We start from the raw sequence: 17,916 nt of genomic DNA, 5'->3' as shown, positions 1-17,916 counted from the left end.
ATTTCTCAATCAGCTGCCGTGAACGCAACTTTTCCTTTATGCAAATTTATTTAATTTGCAACAATTAAATTAAGATGCAAACTAATCTCACGTAATTGCCGCCTGTCGTCAAAGTTGGCTTAATACCCGCTTAAGCTGCACTTGAAAAATGGTTAAAAAATCAACATGAATATGAATGTCTCTGAAAGTGGGGAAGGGTATAGAGCCGCTGAGACTGCGCAGGCATTTCCGTCACTTAAGCCAAGGCTTAAAATGTTTCTTCATTAGAATAAGTGTCATAAAAATAAACGCATAAAAACATCTCACCGATACCCGGCCATAAGCGGATCTAATCATTTTCCCATAAACAGCCGGCGATGCTCAACTAAAATCTGCTTAAATTTCACCTGACACGCTAATTTGGCTAATAAACATTCGACAACAAAAAGTTGAGCTGAGAAAAAATGTAACCACAAAATTCAAATGAAATCTCGAAGGCGCCAAGCCGAAAATCAGAAAGTAATAAAATTATATAAAATGCATACAAAAGTATATATATACCGACATTCCTTACTGATTTTGTCCACGTTGTTCTTGCACTTGGGTTTGGGTAATAAATTTAACTCAAAACCAGTGAGCTATTTGCTGTTGAGTTATTTTGACGCCAAACCGAGACGTATTCTAATGCAAATTTCGAATTTTATTTGTTTGGGTTTTTGATATTTCCCACTTCCTTCCCCTCCATCCAAAAAAAAACCTGCTCATCCACCCAGGGAAGGTGTAACATTTAAGTGTCGGACTAAGCGTTAAACTTATGCGATGGGTGGGACTAGTCAGTTTTTTAAGATTCTAAAAACAAATTATGGAAAAACGTGTTGCGTGAATAATAACTTACGAAAAAGTTCCGTGATAAATGTAGATAATTGTTTTTGTAAGCGAAACAGTTTTTTAGCAGTAAGGCAATATTAATAATACCAAGTACTGACTATAAAATGTAACAACAATTTTTTAAAATGTACTTCTTCAATATAATAAATGGGTACACAAATTCTTCAAATTTAATTATAAAACATTGTATATATCTAAGATATTTTGTTTCAATATTAAGTTCTTCAAATGATTTCTCTTAAAATATACAAATTCCTCTTGCATTTTAAAGCAGATCAAGGCACTCCTGATTATTTTAGATAAAATTACAAAAATGTCTTATTTTAATAAGGAAGATTCTCGATTCTGACCACTGACCTTAGCTCAAAAACCCATATATCCAATGTCAAATTCGCCCGCTAATAAACCAAAGATTCTATCATAAAATCTACACAGAAACCCAAACCGTGAGAGCATCTCGATAGCCTCGCAAACAGATAGCAGAGCGCTTTACAAAAGTGGCAAGTGCTTTGCGTATTTAAATTTATTGCTTAACAAATTTATTTTTTGTCAAACAAATTTATAAATTATTGCTGCGAGAGTATAATAAAATTTCATTAGCGGCATTTGCCGACTCCAAATATGTGAATATCGGTCTAAGGCGTTGGCGTGGCGTTTTTCGTTTCGGGCTTTTTTGATTTTTTTATCATTTTTTACTTAATTTTCGCTTAGGGGCGCGATCACAGACACACGGCGCCAGTTGGCCAAGAGAGATCTTTGTTTTGGCCAGAGCTCTCGGAGGGGACAGAGATTGGCTGGCTGGACACTTCAAGCGCAGGTTGCTTGATAAATCCGATGTGGGGCCTGAAAAGCTAGCCGAATTTGCATGTGTCGCTGCGACACAGAAAACGCTGGTTAATTAATTTCAGACACGCCATACATCTCGGGTACTTTGCATAAATTAATATGAAATCTTTATTTATGATTTATGCGTTGTCAACATGGCCCGAACATCTATCAAATAGTTTCCACCGATCGCTCGAAATCACAATACAAAAGAAGATGTGGTGGAAATATTCGAAAATCGCCCACGCGTTTTGCACGCGACTTTGTGGCGACTTTGGCCGCCACATAATTTATTGTTATCCGACCAGATTGAGGTCAGGCAGTCAGGAGATTTACACATTGTCACATTGTTGTAGATTCTTATCAATTGTTACACGATTTTCAAATTATGTTTTGATATTTTTCAGTCGGCTTTTTTTTTACGATTTGTTGGAATGCGCATTTTGAATAATCCAATGGGGTGATCTGATCACAAAAATGTTTAAATGTTGCCATAGATGTTTCCGGATTGCGAGATGATCTTGGGGAAATATTTTCACAGGTCAGAGATCGTAAATCATGAACGTAATTATGAAGAAAAGCTTTTAAATAATTTATAAATTCAGTAACAAAATAATTTTAAGTACTTACTTAAGGAAACATTTTAGTTCGATTTGTATTGCTTGTATCTTATATCAGTTACCGTAGACCCCCCAATATATGAAGATAGTGAAGATATTTGACATCCCATCTATTGAAATTAGAATCGGCCATATTTTTCTGGAATGTTTTAGCCGACCGCTGGCTGCTTCACATTTTACATATGAAATTAGTCTGCTCGATCTCTGCCGCCACACAAACAGTGTAGAACACTGGTTGGCACAACGGTAAGCTGCTCCGTAGATTGATAAGAGATAAGGGATAATATCATTGTATTGCAGCCAAATGCTGTTTGCATTCATGATACTCTCAGGACTCTCCTCCATCCAAAACCTTTGCTAAAAATGCTGAAAAATTGCAGACAGCCCCCCACTATTTTCCAAATAACTACCGCATGTTTGTATTGTACTATATGTGTTTCATATTTATTATTTTGAATTCGTATCGTTTCATCGTCATTCGCAAATTGCTCATTGTAATTACTATTATGGTTATTATTTGTCAGCAGCCCACTATCATCATTATGATTCTGATTATCGTTAACAACATTAATATTTTCATTAGGGTTATCAATATTAGGTTGTCGCTGGTGCTGTTGCTGCTGCTGGTGTTGCTGCTGCACATGTTGCTGTTGCAGCTTGTGGAGGCCACGAAGAAGTTTCTTTAGAATCAGCTCTTCGTGCTCCTCGTCGTTCGGATAGCTATCGTCGATTATATTATTAGCATCAATATGATTGCGATTCTGCACAACAGTTGCGGTTGTAACTGTCTCTGTGTCACCTTCTTCGGTCACTGATGTCTCAACTTGATTTTCGGTTGAAACAAGGTCAATTCGATCGTTTAATTGCTTAAGATTATTGTCAATATTCTGATTGAACGCGCTGTGGCTATGGCTAGGGCTAGGGCTATGGCTATGGCTATGGCTATTTGGACTATCGAACTTAGTGCTATCGTCTAAACTACTAGAATCAGTCGTGCTACTTTTAGTATTCAAATTATAATGCTCGTTACTGTACAAGTAGTTGTAGTTTTTTGGCAAGGCAGGTATTGCATGATTAACATTAGCGCTACTACTACTATCAATTAGTTGGTTTACATTTAAGTTTAAGTTTAAGTTACTATTAACATAGGGTTTTGAGTATTCATTTTGTGGATGGTGGTCATCCTGCTGCTGCAATCGCTGCGAGGGTAGCTCCACCAGTTGCATATCAGCATCGGGCGGACTGTTGCCGCTGTTGCCGCCCCTCGCTGAGCCCGCACCAACTGTCGCACCGCCACCTGTTGCACCGGCGGAACGTTTTCGCCTGTCACGCTTGCGACGACTGGCGGCCATAATGGCCACCAGATTGAAGGCGCTGGGTGCCAACGAGGCGGCCGTGGCGGTCAGGGCCGTTGAGGTGGCCGTCGACGAGGAGGAGGACGAGGACGAGGCCGAGGAGGTGGCCTTGGGCAGGTGCTCCACCCGCTCGCGTTCCCGCTCCCTTTCGCCCGCCTCCCGCTGCTCCTGCTCCCACAACTCACGCTGCAACTTGTGTTGCTGCCGCTCCAAGCGGCGACGTCGTCGTCGCTCCATTATGGTGGCATTATTGTGATGATGACGTACCACTAGATTTTTGGGCTGCGGTTGGGCCATCACACCCACTGTGCCATATTGCCGATGGCGACGGCGATGTTGCAACTGTTGCTGCCTCTTTTGTTGCAACCTCTGGCGGCGATGTTGCTTGCGATTCCTTTGCAGGATCACCTGTTGCTGCTGCAGGTCCAGCTCATTATTGTTGTTGTTATTATTGTTGTTGCTATTGGCTTGGTTGTGGGTCTTAAGGCTATTACTGTTGCTGATCTTTTCGGGGATATTGCTGTTGCTACTATCGCTATTAATACTTGTTGGGCGACGCGACTTTGAACGCGTTCGTTTTGTGACCGCCACTGGGCTTGCTGTTGTTGTTGTTGTTGTTGTGGAGCTGATTTTCTTAGTACTGGGTGGTGTTGTTGTTGTTGTGGTGGTGGTTGATGTAGTTGTTGTTGTGGTAGTGGTAGTGGTAGTGCTTCTCAAAACTTCAGCCAAATGTGAGTTAAATCTCTCCTCACTAACAGGAAAGAAATATAATATGGCCTTTTTCATCACTTTCGGCTTGGCGAAATCGTTCAAGCCAATTGGCTTAAAGTTTCCCTTGAAACCCACTCGCAGGTTTGGATTGTAGGCGCTGGTAAAGTGATGATTGCCCATAAATATCCCCTCTTTAAAGTGACAGTCCTTTGTGGCGTTTTTCTAAAATAAGCAAAAAAAATAAGGGAGAAGGAACTTAGTACGGCTTTAAACGTATATTTTTAAGGGGTTTTATTGTGATATATTTCATTTTTAGGCCTTGGTATTAAAAAAAAGTATTAAAGACTTCTAGTTTAATATTTTATTTTAAAGACTTGAAAATATATCAAAATGTAACATACGTTTTTATGGAATATACATTTAGATAAATTGTTTTACTAATTATCAAAACCCAGGGTATAATATATAATAATTTCCCCTGACTAATATCTAAGAAAACTCACCTTTCCAACCAGTCTGCCTTGATGAAAGCACAGATAGTAGTCTACATCCGCCGAATAGATGGTGATTTTGAAATCCAAGCTGAACACATCGTTGACAGCTTCCATCGTGAAGTATTCTACAAAACAGAGACATGGCAAAATCCAAAATTTAATTAATTATTGGCAAACAAACCGCGACGGCTATTGTGTAAATATTTAATGGAACTGGAACTGGAACCACTTGAAGCGCATACAGATAACCCAATTAATTGAAAGGTTTTTGATAAAGTTATGAAGGGGCTTTTGATTAGAACCTTTGAAACTATGAGCCTTTTCAATGGAACATTTGATGGAATCAGTAAATCGACCCATTCAATTACCAGCGCTGAGTCGTTGAACTCTCACTCTTTCTTAGCGCAAGGGTTTAACCCTGAAATACTCCTAAGCCTGATAATTTCCGATCGATTTCAGTGGGGTTAGACTATTGGATTTGGGTCTTGGGGGAAGACCTTCGAAGAGCCAGCAAATCGATCAAATTGCCCCAGTAGCACCTGCGTACCGATAAGATAAAATGCCGAGCTGACAATTCTGTTTCCGTTTTTATTGAATTGGGCTTTAATTTACGCATAAGGCGGTTGATCGGTAAAAATCCCTTCCGACTTATCAGTGACGCAAGGCGGCGCCTGATCTTGTCACTTTCGCTCAGCCATCAACCCACAATGAAACGAGGGCTGCTCCTGAACTTCAGAACTCCAGAGCAGAGGCTTGGAAACCGCAGCAAATGAATTCCGAATAAATTAAGAGCGGCCGGACAAACAAAACAAGACGAAACCGCAATGGGCGCCGTTCGGCGCGGTTCATAACATCAATCAAATATTAAATTACCAATAATTTAATTAAGCACACAATATGCACAGCCACAGACGAAGACCCAGACCCAGACAGAGTTCAAAATATTGCTACAGGCCAAATTGGCTAGCTTCGACTTGTTAAAGGGGAACAAAGGTATAACAATATTAAAATTTAAAATATTTTCTTAAATTATGTTAGCTGTATTACTGGAACATTTTATATATTATTTAATACTTTAAAAAATAAAATTTTTCATTTGTTAATTTTAAGGGGGCCTGTCTTTATCTGCGGACATACGCATCTATAGCAATACTTTTATAAATGCTAATTTAATTTAAATGCCAATGGTAATTGATGAACGCGAGTTGCGTGAGTAAGAGCTGTTTCAGTACGTTTCCAGATCGCAATGCTTTATTTTCTTGGTGATATATGGTATATAAAAGATATAGTATTGGATATACTTACGATATGTTCGCAATATGTTCTCGGCGGTCACTTTGCCGTGCGAATTGATGTGCAGCGCAAGCTCGCTGTGTTTGCTGAGTGTTAAAACATTTTTCGCGGCGCATGCTGGCCTCACAAAAGCAACCACAACCTGAAAAAGTGGAAAGAGAAAAGAGAACCTCGAATTAATGGTCGATTCATCTGCATTACGGCCACATCTGGCGACTAATCCTGCCCCAACGCAACCCTTTTTTGCCCCATAAATTTCCATTAATACGATGAGCTTTTTATTACACCGCCCCGCACATGCGACACGAAAATTTTTATGGTCAAAGTTGAGCCCACTGGCCAACTGGCCATTAGGCGTGTTATGGTAGTCCAGGTAATTGGTTTCTCAATGGGATATGTTGTCCTAAGCTTTGACATTCTGCAGATAGTGGGATAACTGCGTTGGGCAGCGGGTTCCCATGCATTTAAATTGGTAGAGCATGTGGCCGATAAATGTCCTATTACGGAATTTAATTGCTTGGGAATTTGCAAGAATGATTCTGTAACTAACTCGATATGGCTTGGATCTTGAAATTCAATTTCTTCTAGAAATCACCTGACGGAAATTAGGCTTCTATAACTATATTTCACCACCTGACACGTGTATGTCTCATGCCCACCGTCAATGGCACGTTTTTGACCTTTGAACAATCAAATTTCGACCCACTACTCGAATGGTATCGCAATTATTCTATGATAAAGATAATATGCAAATCAGCAAAACAAGCGAATGGGCCAGACATATGACATATAAAGGCGTGGCGAGTGCAAATCGAGTATTTATCGGGGCTTAGATCCGTCCAGACTCATACATCATATCGTTTAATAATGTTCATGAGGCCTCTTCACCACACGGCACCAAAGACGACAAGTAACCATTGTCAGCTATTTATGGGGGAATGGCCAAAAATAACGCTGGACTTTAGCAGAGGTCTTAACTGGGCTTTCGGATGGGTAAGCGATGGGTTTGTATGCACAATCGAAAACAAATTGACCTAAGCACGGAGATCGACGCGTGCCAATCGATTTATCGGAGCTTAACCAATCGATTCGAGTTTCCCAAGTTGTTGACATTCTTCATATTTTCCAACTTCAAGTTGACGTTGACACAATGTCAGTTTTCCAAAAAAGATGGATGGAAGGAGAGTAAGGCCTTCTGTTTGCACTTCTCCAAAAAAAAAACAAAAAATAGAGAATGCCGTGCGACCTTTTCCATAGTTCAATGACGTTCCCCAGCGTGTATGTGTAACAATCATAATCATAATAATAATTATAATTATTTTTTATGGGCCGCCTCAAGTGGAGAGACCCCACAAAACCGAGAGCCACTCCAATGTACACACGCTCCCCATATCAAAACTCCGAATTGCTTCGCCCCCCACTCCAATTTCGATTACACACACTCAATCTCTCGAACGTATAAAAATATTTTGACATTTCTCAAGATAATTATTCAAAGTGTGTTGAAAACAAGGCAGCTTTCGATTGAGACTGAAGATTTCCAGATGGTTTTTGCCCAGCCAAAAGCCAAAAACTGGAACAAGGCTTTGGCCTAAGTATTCTTGGGAAATAGTAAATTATGCTAGTTCGACGGATTTCGCCACAAAAACTGTCCAAAGCCCATAAATACGACAAGTTTTTCAATTACGTAGGTCGTTAAAATGCTAATCGTCTCTTAGCATCAAGATTTAGTAGTCACAGTGGGACAAAAACTCACCATCAGTATAATAAAAGTCCTGACATTGGGCAGCGTGAACTGTAGTAACCTGCAAGTAGGCGAAAAATAAACGAAATGAGTATACAGTGTTCAATAGTATTTTTGTATTAACAACAAAATTACGCTAGCCACTATAAATAAAGACTTGAGTGTGATTCAAAGGAGAAACATTTGCATAAATCTTACAGATTATTATTAATGATTATTATTGGTTTTATTGATTTGTTTTCAAATTTATTCGTTTTGTTTTTGTCTGCTCTCCGAGACGAACTTCCGTCTTTAACAACAATTAAGTCATTTTACGGCCGATCGTGAGATCTCTAAAAATATATTTTTAAATAAAAAATACGACACGTATCCATCGGATTTCCATGGAGAGCCCTTCCAGTGCCTCTGGCTCAATGTCACCCCATCACAAGTGACCACAAGTGGCCACTCGGAAAACGCCAGAGAAAAATGTGCTTCATATATATTTTTTGCCTTTCTTTTATTTTATCGATTCAGGCGAACAAGTCTTGCCATATTTTGTTGTACTTTCCGCACTGCATATTCTGTTTCACGACCAACTAATCCCCGGGCCCAAAAGGTCATTGATTTCAGCTTAGCACTGAACTGAACTGAACTACAAAAAAAAAAAAATAAATAAAACCAGCGTACAAGAACAGAACTCAAGACCCAGAAGGGTAGTTTCTTGAGACGAAGGTCTCTCTGTTCTGCGCTTGAAAAGTGAAAACGCAAAGAATCAAGCTCGAGAAATCAATATGCAGCGACCGAGAGTCAAAAGTTAAAACAGCCCCGGGAGGAGGCGATTTTGCAGAGCCTTTGGTCTCAAATCCGAATCCCTAACCCTCTCAGTGGGCAGTCCCGAAAAAAAAAGAAAGAAAAATAAAAAACTCTGCCAAATCAAATGCCTGGTGGCGTGCGATTTTTATCATTTTTCAATTTCACAGCAGACAATAAAGTTCATTTGAAATGTGCAAACACACGCGGGCATTCTAAATGAAATTTCACAATTCCCGCCGAAAGAACAACATTTTTTCAAACGTTTTGTGTTATTATTTTTTTTGCGGTACCAGCTTGGCATGCAATTAAATCGACTTGAAGCTTTTTCAATTTATGCTTAGCTTGCGTTCTCTGTAAATTATTTCAGCGCTTTTCCAGCGAATGGTGAAGCTACTGCCGAAAGATCAATAGGATTAGTTTACGAAATTTCAGTTAACTTAGGTAGTTAGACAAAAAGAAAAGCACTTTTTGGGGGCTGGTAACCGCACAACAAAAAAACATAAAATAAATTGAAACCGAAACTTCCAAAGTTCAGGAGTTCTCTAAGACCAGACAAAAGGCCCAAACCCCCAATACAGGCAGAAAAATATCCAACATATAGAAAATTGTAATTACATTTCAATGAGCTAACTCATACCTATATAGTTATATTTTTAGGTATGAAAATTGATAATACTTAGTTGTCATATATCAAATAATTTTGTTGATAACAGTTTCAATGAATGATGAAATTATTTGATTTTCAATTTATATTTTCTATGTTATTAATGTCTTTTCCATTTGAAAAATTATTTTTGGCTGTAACTTTGTTGATATCATTTTCAATAAATGATGAAATTATGTATTGGCTGGATTATAAGGTTTTAACAAACGGTGTATATATTTTCCAAATACACTTTCTATGTTGATGAAACCTTTTCCATTTTAGTAATTTTTTTTTCCTGTGTACGAGCGGTTCCCATGTATGTAACTCGATATCGCTTCTATGGCCAGTCGCCTCCGTCTGTGCTTTACTTTTGTTCGCTTCTGCGACTCATAATTACCTTATTTGGTATGCAGACAGGAGCCCAGAACGGAGCCAGAAGAAGGGTCTCTGCTGAGTCCCCAGTTTCCTTGGTCTGGCTTACGCAATATCGTAGGGCCCCGGCCCAGCACCTCAAATGTGCCCTGAATACTGAATAGATATGGATATGTATATAGTTTTGGATTGAGAAGTTTTCCTTTCGCTACGTGCTCACATTTTATTTTGGGACCGGGACCACCCCAACGAGGAAGCTTTCATTCACAAAGTCTGAGAGAAACAGTGGAACCTCCTTTCGTAATAACATCTACCTGTACGTCACAGCGACCACATTTGAAATGTGCAATCTAATCGCCGTCGACATTTTCAGGCCTTTAATTAGTTTGTCCACTCGATTGTGACTACATATAAATCTGGAAATTAAAATTAAAATTAAACTCCAAGTGTTTTTGCCCCGATCGCATCGATCGATAATATGCTAAGCACCAGGTCTTTTCCATACGATTCGATTGGAATCGAATGCAAACTAGTTTGGGCCTCAAATCTCCGACTCTCTCGAGAACCGGGCACGTGTTGGCATCTGGACTTTAACACTTGTTGCTTCCAACTCACAATATATAGCCGCATAATTGTAGCCCGAACTTCGTGTATACTTACTATACACGTATTTAAACAAAATGAATATGGCATCTATGGAATGCGCAGCCGATTAGATTAGAGCCCAAAGTATTTGGACAGAAAAATGAATTGGCAGAAAGATTCAGCCAGATAGTCGGCAAGGAAAGTGATAGCATTGAACTCTGATTGCGGGCACGTGTTGTGGGAAGTTGTGGGTAATCCATCATATAATTAAGGTCCTGTAACTGCCCGATTTACCCTGTCAACTGCCACGTGTTCTGGTGTGAAATTTTATGCTGTCAATTGTGCGTATAATTCTGATTGTGATTGTAATGACCATGATGATGATGATGGCCACCCCATATTATATATATTTTTTTTACTTCTGTATATTTTTTGGCCTGCCCGGCTGCACTTAATGCAATTTTTTCCTTTTGTTTTAAGGGGTGGCTTGCAGGGAACTGAATGTTACTTAATACTCTTACATCATCCACCTTGCGCTTTTCGCCGAGCAACCCTAAGCCTCATCCCTCGGAACCCCCTGGAAACCCCTCGGAATCCCTCGAAACCCCCGGATATTCTCCGGCTGCAACTGCAACTTTTTACGTATTTACTCTGTCCCGACTTAATGAAGTTCCCAACTGAAAGGGATGGATACACACATACCCCATGTGTGCACAAGTACTCAACTGACTTTGACAGTTGCCAGTTTTGTGTTGCCATTGTTTTTGCAGCAGGGCGCCGAGATGGTGGGCATTATGCGACAATATTTATATGTATAATGTGCACAGCAGCGACTGCATTTGCAACTGCAACAGGCAGTGGGAGTTGCAATTGGATTCGGATTCAAATTCAGTTTCGGATTGGGAATGTGAAGTATTTCAATGCGACTTGAGATTTAGAACAATATGCAAATGTGATCAAGAGCCGACAAGAGTTGGGCTGCATAATACAAACAAGTTGGGCTGAAAATGTCACACATAAAAAAAACAATCCTAGAGTACTAAGCAGTAATAATAAATTATTTAAACAAAGTGGATTGTTAAATATATATCTTAAAAGAATTAAACTTAAGTTTTTAATTCCCTAAGAAATCACTGACTTTTTCCTAGATTTTTCCAAATAACTTATGTAAAGTTTCTTGGCCACTTTCCAGACTACTTTAATTAAAAGTTAAGACCTAAGATTTGTTTAACCAAGCCATAAAGCTTTGCATACTTTTGGCACCAAGAGGGCTCTTTCCCATCCATCTCCCTTTTGCTACCCTCTCTCGACCAAAAACCTCTTGAACTTGTAGCCACCAAAGCAACGCCCCAAATAAAATAGAATAGGGAGCACCACCACCACAATGCGGCAAAATGGGAACGGGAATCCGTGAGAGTTCAGTGTACCCCAGCGATAAGCTAATGTTGTTTTTCAGTCTGTTCAGTAGATATTATATAGGAGAACGAATCATTTGATGTCAAGGCTGCGGGGGAGATGGCAGAAAAATGCTGGAATGCTGAAAAAGTAGACGTGCCGCCACACAAATCTCGCCTCATTAGCAGGCCGCCCTTCTCACCTTTAGATGCACTTAGGGAAAATGTGTTGAAGTTCGGGAATAAAAAAATTTAAAATTAAAGAAAAGGGATTCTAAGCTTATTAGCAACCTTGTTTGATATGATCTTAACTGCATTTAAATAGAACTCTTACAAAAGTCTTTTTGAGATCGGATTGTTAATTGCTTATATTGTATCAGGAACTTTACTATAGCATGTTTTTGCGCTGTGTGACCACCCCCTTTTGTCCCATAACCACTATAATACCACTATATATATAGAGGGGTTGTATCTAATGCGATTTTCGCCACCGGGACAGCTGCACCGTCGGAGGTGATAAGCGGCTTTCGGCCCTCCGCGCTGCTCTCAGCCCTTTTGATAAGTCCGGGCTACTTAAGTGGCAGCGAATATATTTTGTTAAGCATTCAGCAACTTTCCCAAAGTGTCAACACCGTTCGCAGACAGTGCGAAAGAGACGGGTGTCGAGCTGAGGAAAGAGACGGGGCGATGGCGACGAAATCGATGAGACGATGGCGAGTTTAAGGCAAACATGGCAAGTGCATCCATTGAGTTTGTCTAGGGACTTGTGCGCGGGCTACTCAAATATGACACCTTTTCTGGAAGTAAATAATAATTGCCTTGCACCTGAACTGGGGGGAAAACGCGTGTTTTGGTTTCCATTCCGGCTAAATTGCCGGCTTAAATGGCTAAGCAAATACATTTTGATATGGTTTCAAAGGGAGTCGGTGAAATTATATATCGAAATCGGGCACCTTATCAAGCGTTATGGTTCTATAAAAGTCAGTTTTACATTACTGTAAATATCTGATAACCGTCGATAGCCGGCTTGCCAATAAATCACCTAAACAATAAAACCGAAAAGATAAATCAATCGCTAAGCTGATTAGGCTTTTTTTTGGCGGGGGGGGGGGGGGGGGGGGGGGGGGGGGGGGGGATTCAAAGAAACTAACTTTCTAATTCATCAAAATCTCCCATCGATGCGTTTTATCTTTGATGATTTTTCGTGGGACCTCCAAAAGTGGGTGTGTTTGTGGTATTTGTTGTGTTTTTATTCATTACGAAACACTATACCAACAATGACAACACCAATAAAACAACCAATACCCAGCATTGTGGGTCAGGTGCAACGACAATCGTTGTGCAGCCGTAATGCCCAATGCAAATATTTGGCCTAAATCGAACAATTAATCAGCCGTCTCCGTTGCACTGCTCAAATATTTCAAATTGCCCTTTATAGAAAGCGAACTTATCAACGTGGAAAACTTCATCGAGTTGTAAAAGCGAACGCAAAGCGTAGTAAAATTTCATAGAGCCCTTCGAGGGGCCGAGCTTTGGGGGTGGGGCTTTTCTGATAGGGTCTTTTAGTACTATGCGAAAAAGCAAAACAAACAGTAAACACTTGACGGCCGCATGGTTCTTTTTTGGCGTATTGTTATTATTTTGTGCACATATATATAGTACACACAAAAATGTAGATATAGACCAATATATATGTATAGACGTAGTACGCGTAGTACGCCGTGGCGTATAGTTTGAACGTGTTCTTTGCTGATAAGATAAGGGGGAACTCGTTTCTTTTATTTTCCACCGGGGAGCACTTGCCCGTCGGCTCAGATCAGGGGATTATTATTATTGGGGTTGACTTGGCCAGATCTTGGCCACTTAGTCACTGGCATTGAGCCGGCCATAAAGGCATTCGACCATTCAAATCTATTGCAAATCGAAGATCGCCAAAATGGCAATCGAGATATCTGGGTGCTTATCGCATCGAGAACTCCACCACTCCTCTCAGGTTCAACCTGCCGCAAACCGGACGAATTCAAATCGCACAGGTGGTAGAAGTGTGTCCGGAATGCCTTAACCGAATTCTTCATGCTGTAAGGTGATAATAATAAACGAATTCAGACGCGACTTTGTGACGCGACATTTGCCGTCGGCGATTTTATTTATAAACCCCTGATCCCAGCTGCCAATGTGACTAATCGTTTGATATACTCTATATGCCGTACATCATTGTCGTTATCTCTGTATGGAAAAGCAGGGCACCGAGGGACGTGCCTTTTGGGGTCGTTTCCTAGCACTGATTTCCGATTTCTCGTCGTGGCGTCATATGTTTGGGGACCCAATTATTTAAGCCACTTTTTCGCCAACCCACTCTCCGTGTACAGCTTTTTCCATCCGCGCGTAACCTAATTATAAACCTGGATGTGACATTCATTTCATTTAGCAGCTTTGGGCGCCAACAAACTTTTGTTGGTCTGTTAATACCCGCAAAGTTTAGTACACTTTACATGAACGTACCCTGGACACGTTTAATGATAACTCAATATTTTTAATATTAATTAACATAGTCAGATTGGTAGAGTTCTGGGAAATATATATATTGGTTTATAAATATATGTATCAATGAACTTGTTGATACTTTCATAATGTAAAAGAGTGCAGTTTACTTGGCCAAGGTTGTGTGGCCTCCATTAACGGTAGCAAATGAGCCGAGATTCGGTTTCTGGGTTCCTCGATTGCATTAATCAAAGCTGCACAGAAATATGTGCCAAGTCACAGATGTATTTATGATGTTTTGGCAATTGAGCTCGTGCCTCGTGCCTCGGGCCAAAAAATCATAAATCTCCATAAAACACTCGAGGGTGTAGATTAATGTGTACATTTCGCGTGGCTCCATTCGGTGATCTTCTCCTAATGGATCTTCAATTGGGCCTGGAAAATACCGCTGCTGTTCGTGCTTATCAATCGATTTTGGGCCAAGCCCGTAAATTCTGTTCTCAGGTGTTATCTCAACGTATTTCCGTTTAATTAATAAAAGAAGCGAACAAATTCGAATTATCAAATCAAATATTGTCTATTTTTACAGAAAAACGCGTTTCTTATCGGTCTCTCCGAAAATATTTTTGATGGGGCGTGGCAATGTTTGCCTTATGAAATGTTGAACTTGTTTATTATTCGAGAAAAGGTGTGTGTGGACTGTGATTGAGATGGGGAGCAATTATTCAGAATTAGTTGGATTTAAAGGTTTTAGCTTGGTTTAGTTTTCCTTGCGAGTTTTGCAAGCGATTTAAACCGAGGGTTGGCGCGTTCGCAATTGATTTATAACTCAGGTAAATGTCCTGAGATCAGAACACGCCACAAACCCTCGAAAGTTTTTCGAAAAAGGGGTTGTACACACACAGGAGCAGGGAATGAGTACACACAAGCTGATTTATCCTGACAGTTTGCATGTGTTGGTGCCATAACAAGTTATAAACGGCAATTATGGACCTGAAACTGAACCTGAACCTGAAGCTGAAACAGAAACACAAACCGAGATATCGAAACTGAAACTGAAAATGCAACCGAGACTCTTGGTCTTTGGCACATTTCGTACATATTTCTTGTTTCGAACATATAATTGTGCTTTTGATCTGTGTTTGGATATTGTTTTTTAAGTGAAATTGCGTTGCGCCTGATAAACAGCCCTCCATTTATTATATATATTAGTTTTATAGTTGCGTCTGTGTTTGTGTGGGAATTGTGCGAAAAGTAAAGGGAGCGAGGAACACAGGTCATGGTATTTGCGGATTATTCCTTTGATTGCGTATGGTTTGCCTTCGGTTTTCGGTTTGGGCATGGCGTGTTCATCTCTCTTCCCTTTGCACGTGGTTCAGGGATTTGCCGATTTCAGCTCGACATAAAGTTATGGACTCAAAAAGGACACTTCTCTAAAAATTAGGATTTTTAAGCCGATTGTTCGATTTCAACAAACCTTAGATATTTTAAAATATTTTTAAAGTATGTATTTGTTGCGAACAAAGATTATGTATTGAATTAATGTATTAGTACTTCAAAGAATTTCTTGAAGTGCCATAAACACAAGACAAGCTTATTTTTAAAAAGGTTTACAAGGCCTAATAAAAAAAATTGATGGTTTGATAATTTGCACCTTAAACCAATGAGTCTTATTTCCATGAAGCGATTTCTTTTTAGCTTCGGTATTTTTTTATTAATTTATCGTTACTATAAAAGTTTCTTGTGAATACTCATAAAAATGTACAAAAGAGTTCCCCGAATTTAGTATGTGATTATCATATTGTATTTTTTAAGAACTAAAATATTATCATTAGGATGAAAAACCCAAAATATTGAGTCACAAGACTTACATCGTATACTTCTGGCCGCATTGTAGCCCCCAAATTTAAGGGTATAAATTATAATCCAACATGGGTTTGTGCGTAGTATCGTCGCGAGTCTATCATTTGACTGACGAAAGAGTTTTAGTTTTCTGCTGAGTTTGGAGTCCGAGCGGAAATACAGAAATCAGAATTCGTATAAACTCGAATATATACGGCGAATATAAATCTGATACTTTGGGCAGAAAAGCGGCGTCAACAAAAATTACAACTACACGGCAAAAAAATGCAATCAAATCCGGGCGTGTTTTCAGTTTTGTTTTATTTTTGTTATTCTTGCAATTTGTATTTAGTCAACCGCACTTTTTGTTATCTGCATGCAATATTTCGCCTTGATTTGCGTATTTTATTACTTTTGATTAATAATATGTAATTGATAGTAATAAATATATTATTATTGGGTTATATACTTGTATTGCACTTCTGTCAACAGCGACGCAACAACGACACGATATTTTGTTTTTTTATTCGAATATATCTTTTGTGTATTTCTGCGTTGCACAAAAATTTGATTTATTTTGCGGGAACTTTTTTGCACTGGCACTGGGGCACTCGAAAATATATTTCAACTGTGTTTATTTTTTTCAACTGGTTTTCGGTGTGCGATTTTTAAAACAAAATCAGTATCTGTAGCCGCGCAATGCACTTTTCACCTCTGGCTAATTAATCGAATCGAATTAATCAGGCTCGCTTGAATTAGTTGGTTTGGAATGTGACTTGGAATTTTTCAAAAATATTTTCCAAGGCATTTGTTGCTGGGTATTGGCTTTGGTTATCCGTTGGTTGCGCTGGCAGCGATCTTTAACCGACGAAAGGTGAAAAGAAACTGAACTGAAATACTAAACGTATCTTTCAGATACATTCGTTCGTTGTTTCGCTCGAACCAGTTCGAACAAGTTGCGTCAAACGTGTTGGACTCGAACATAATTGATAATAATAATAAATAATTATTAATAATCAATATTATTAAAGTCGAGAGCCTAAAAAAGTTTATGGTATTGCTAAATATTTTAAAAATTCATAATCTATATTTCTGTAAAGTAGAATGTGTGTAACTGGTAGAAGAAAGCACTAAAGTGTATTCTTGAACGTAGAGATCTCGAAAGGTTTTGCGTTTAAAAACTAGAAAATACAATTTTAATTGTTTTACGTGGGCTATAACATAATAATACATAATTCTTATATTACAATATATGTAAAAGCATAATTCTATAGTTAGTGACTTTTATTATTTCAGTCTATTTATAAAATTTTATTAACTACACCATTTAGCATTACAAAACCTTTTTAAAATTGTCTTTTGTTAAAAATGTTCAATTTAAGACTATTTTTACTTAAATTTCATAAAAATATGTTACAAAAAAAATAAATCACAAAATTGTCTAGGCAAATAGACAAATTTTATAAAAAAAAACATTTTGTGTTAATAGTTATTCCTTAAAATAATAAAAATTGTAAATAGCTAAACATTCATATATGCTTCCACAAAAAATTTCATTTATTATTTACATACTTTGTTTTTACAATGGTTGATCCACGAATTGGTTACAATATTATTGTTTTTTGCTTACCTTTTGAATACCAAATTTCTTTTAACTTCTTACCCTAGTAATATTTGTATTATTTAGTTTCTTTTTTATTGGAGTTAATGTTAAGAACATTTTATGTTTGTTTTGACCTAACAGAATTTTGCAAGCATTTGGAATTGGAAATGATTCTAGTTCTGGCATTGTTCCATTTTATTTGCAATATTAAGATTTTATTTAAATTGTTCTATCCAAGTAAAATTACTATTGTAAGCTTTGTTTTTTGCTGTTCAAAATCCATTTTAAA

The 17,916-nt window shown here is 38.6% G+C and overlaps 1 protein-coding gene across 1 annotated transcript; it reads right to left on the bottom strand.

The window, feature by feature from the left end:
- Positions 1-2,629: 2,629 nt before the first annotated feature.
- Positions 2,630-16,892, bottom strand: LOC119549757 (probable serine/threonine-protein kinase tsuA). The gene is made up of 5 exons (XM_037858001.1): positions 16,054-16,892; positions 7,922-7,970; positions 6,178-6,307; positions 4,882-4,997; positions 2,630-4,600 (listed from the first exon to the last, which is right to left on the bottom strand). Coding segments are annotated over exons 1-5 (2,268 nt in total). The 5' UTR covers positions 16,056-16,892.
- Positions 16,893-17,916: the final 1,024 nt, after the last annotated feature.

This window comes from Drosophila subpulchrella, chromosome 2R (genome assembly GCF_014743375.2).
Source record: "Drosophila subpulchrella strain 33 F10 #4 breed RU33 chromosome 2R, RU_Dsub_v1.1 Primary Assembly, whole genome shotgun sequence".
In the NCBI taxonomy this organism is placed as follows: Eukaryota; Metazoa; Arthropoda; class Insecta; order Diptera; family Drosophilidae; genus Drosophila; species Drosophila subpulchrella.
This window is presented reverse-complemented; position numbering and strand designations above follow the sequence as displayed.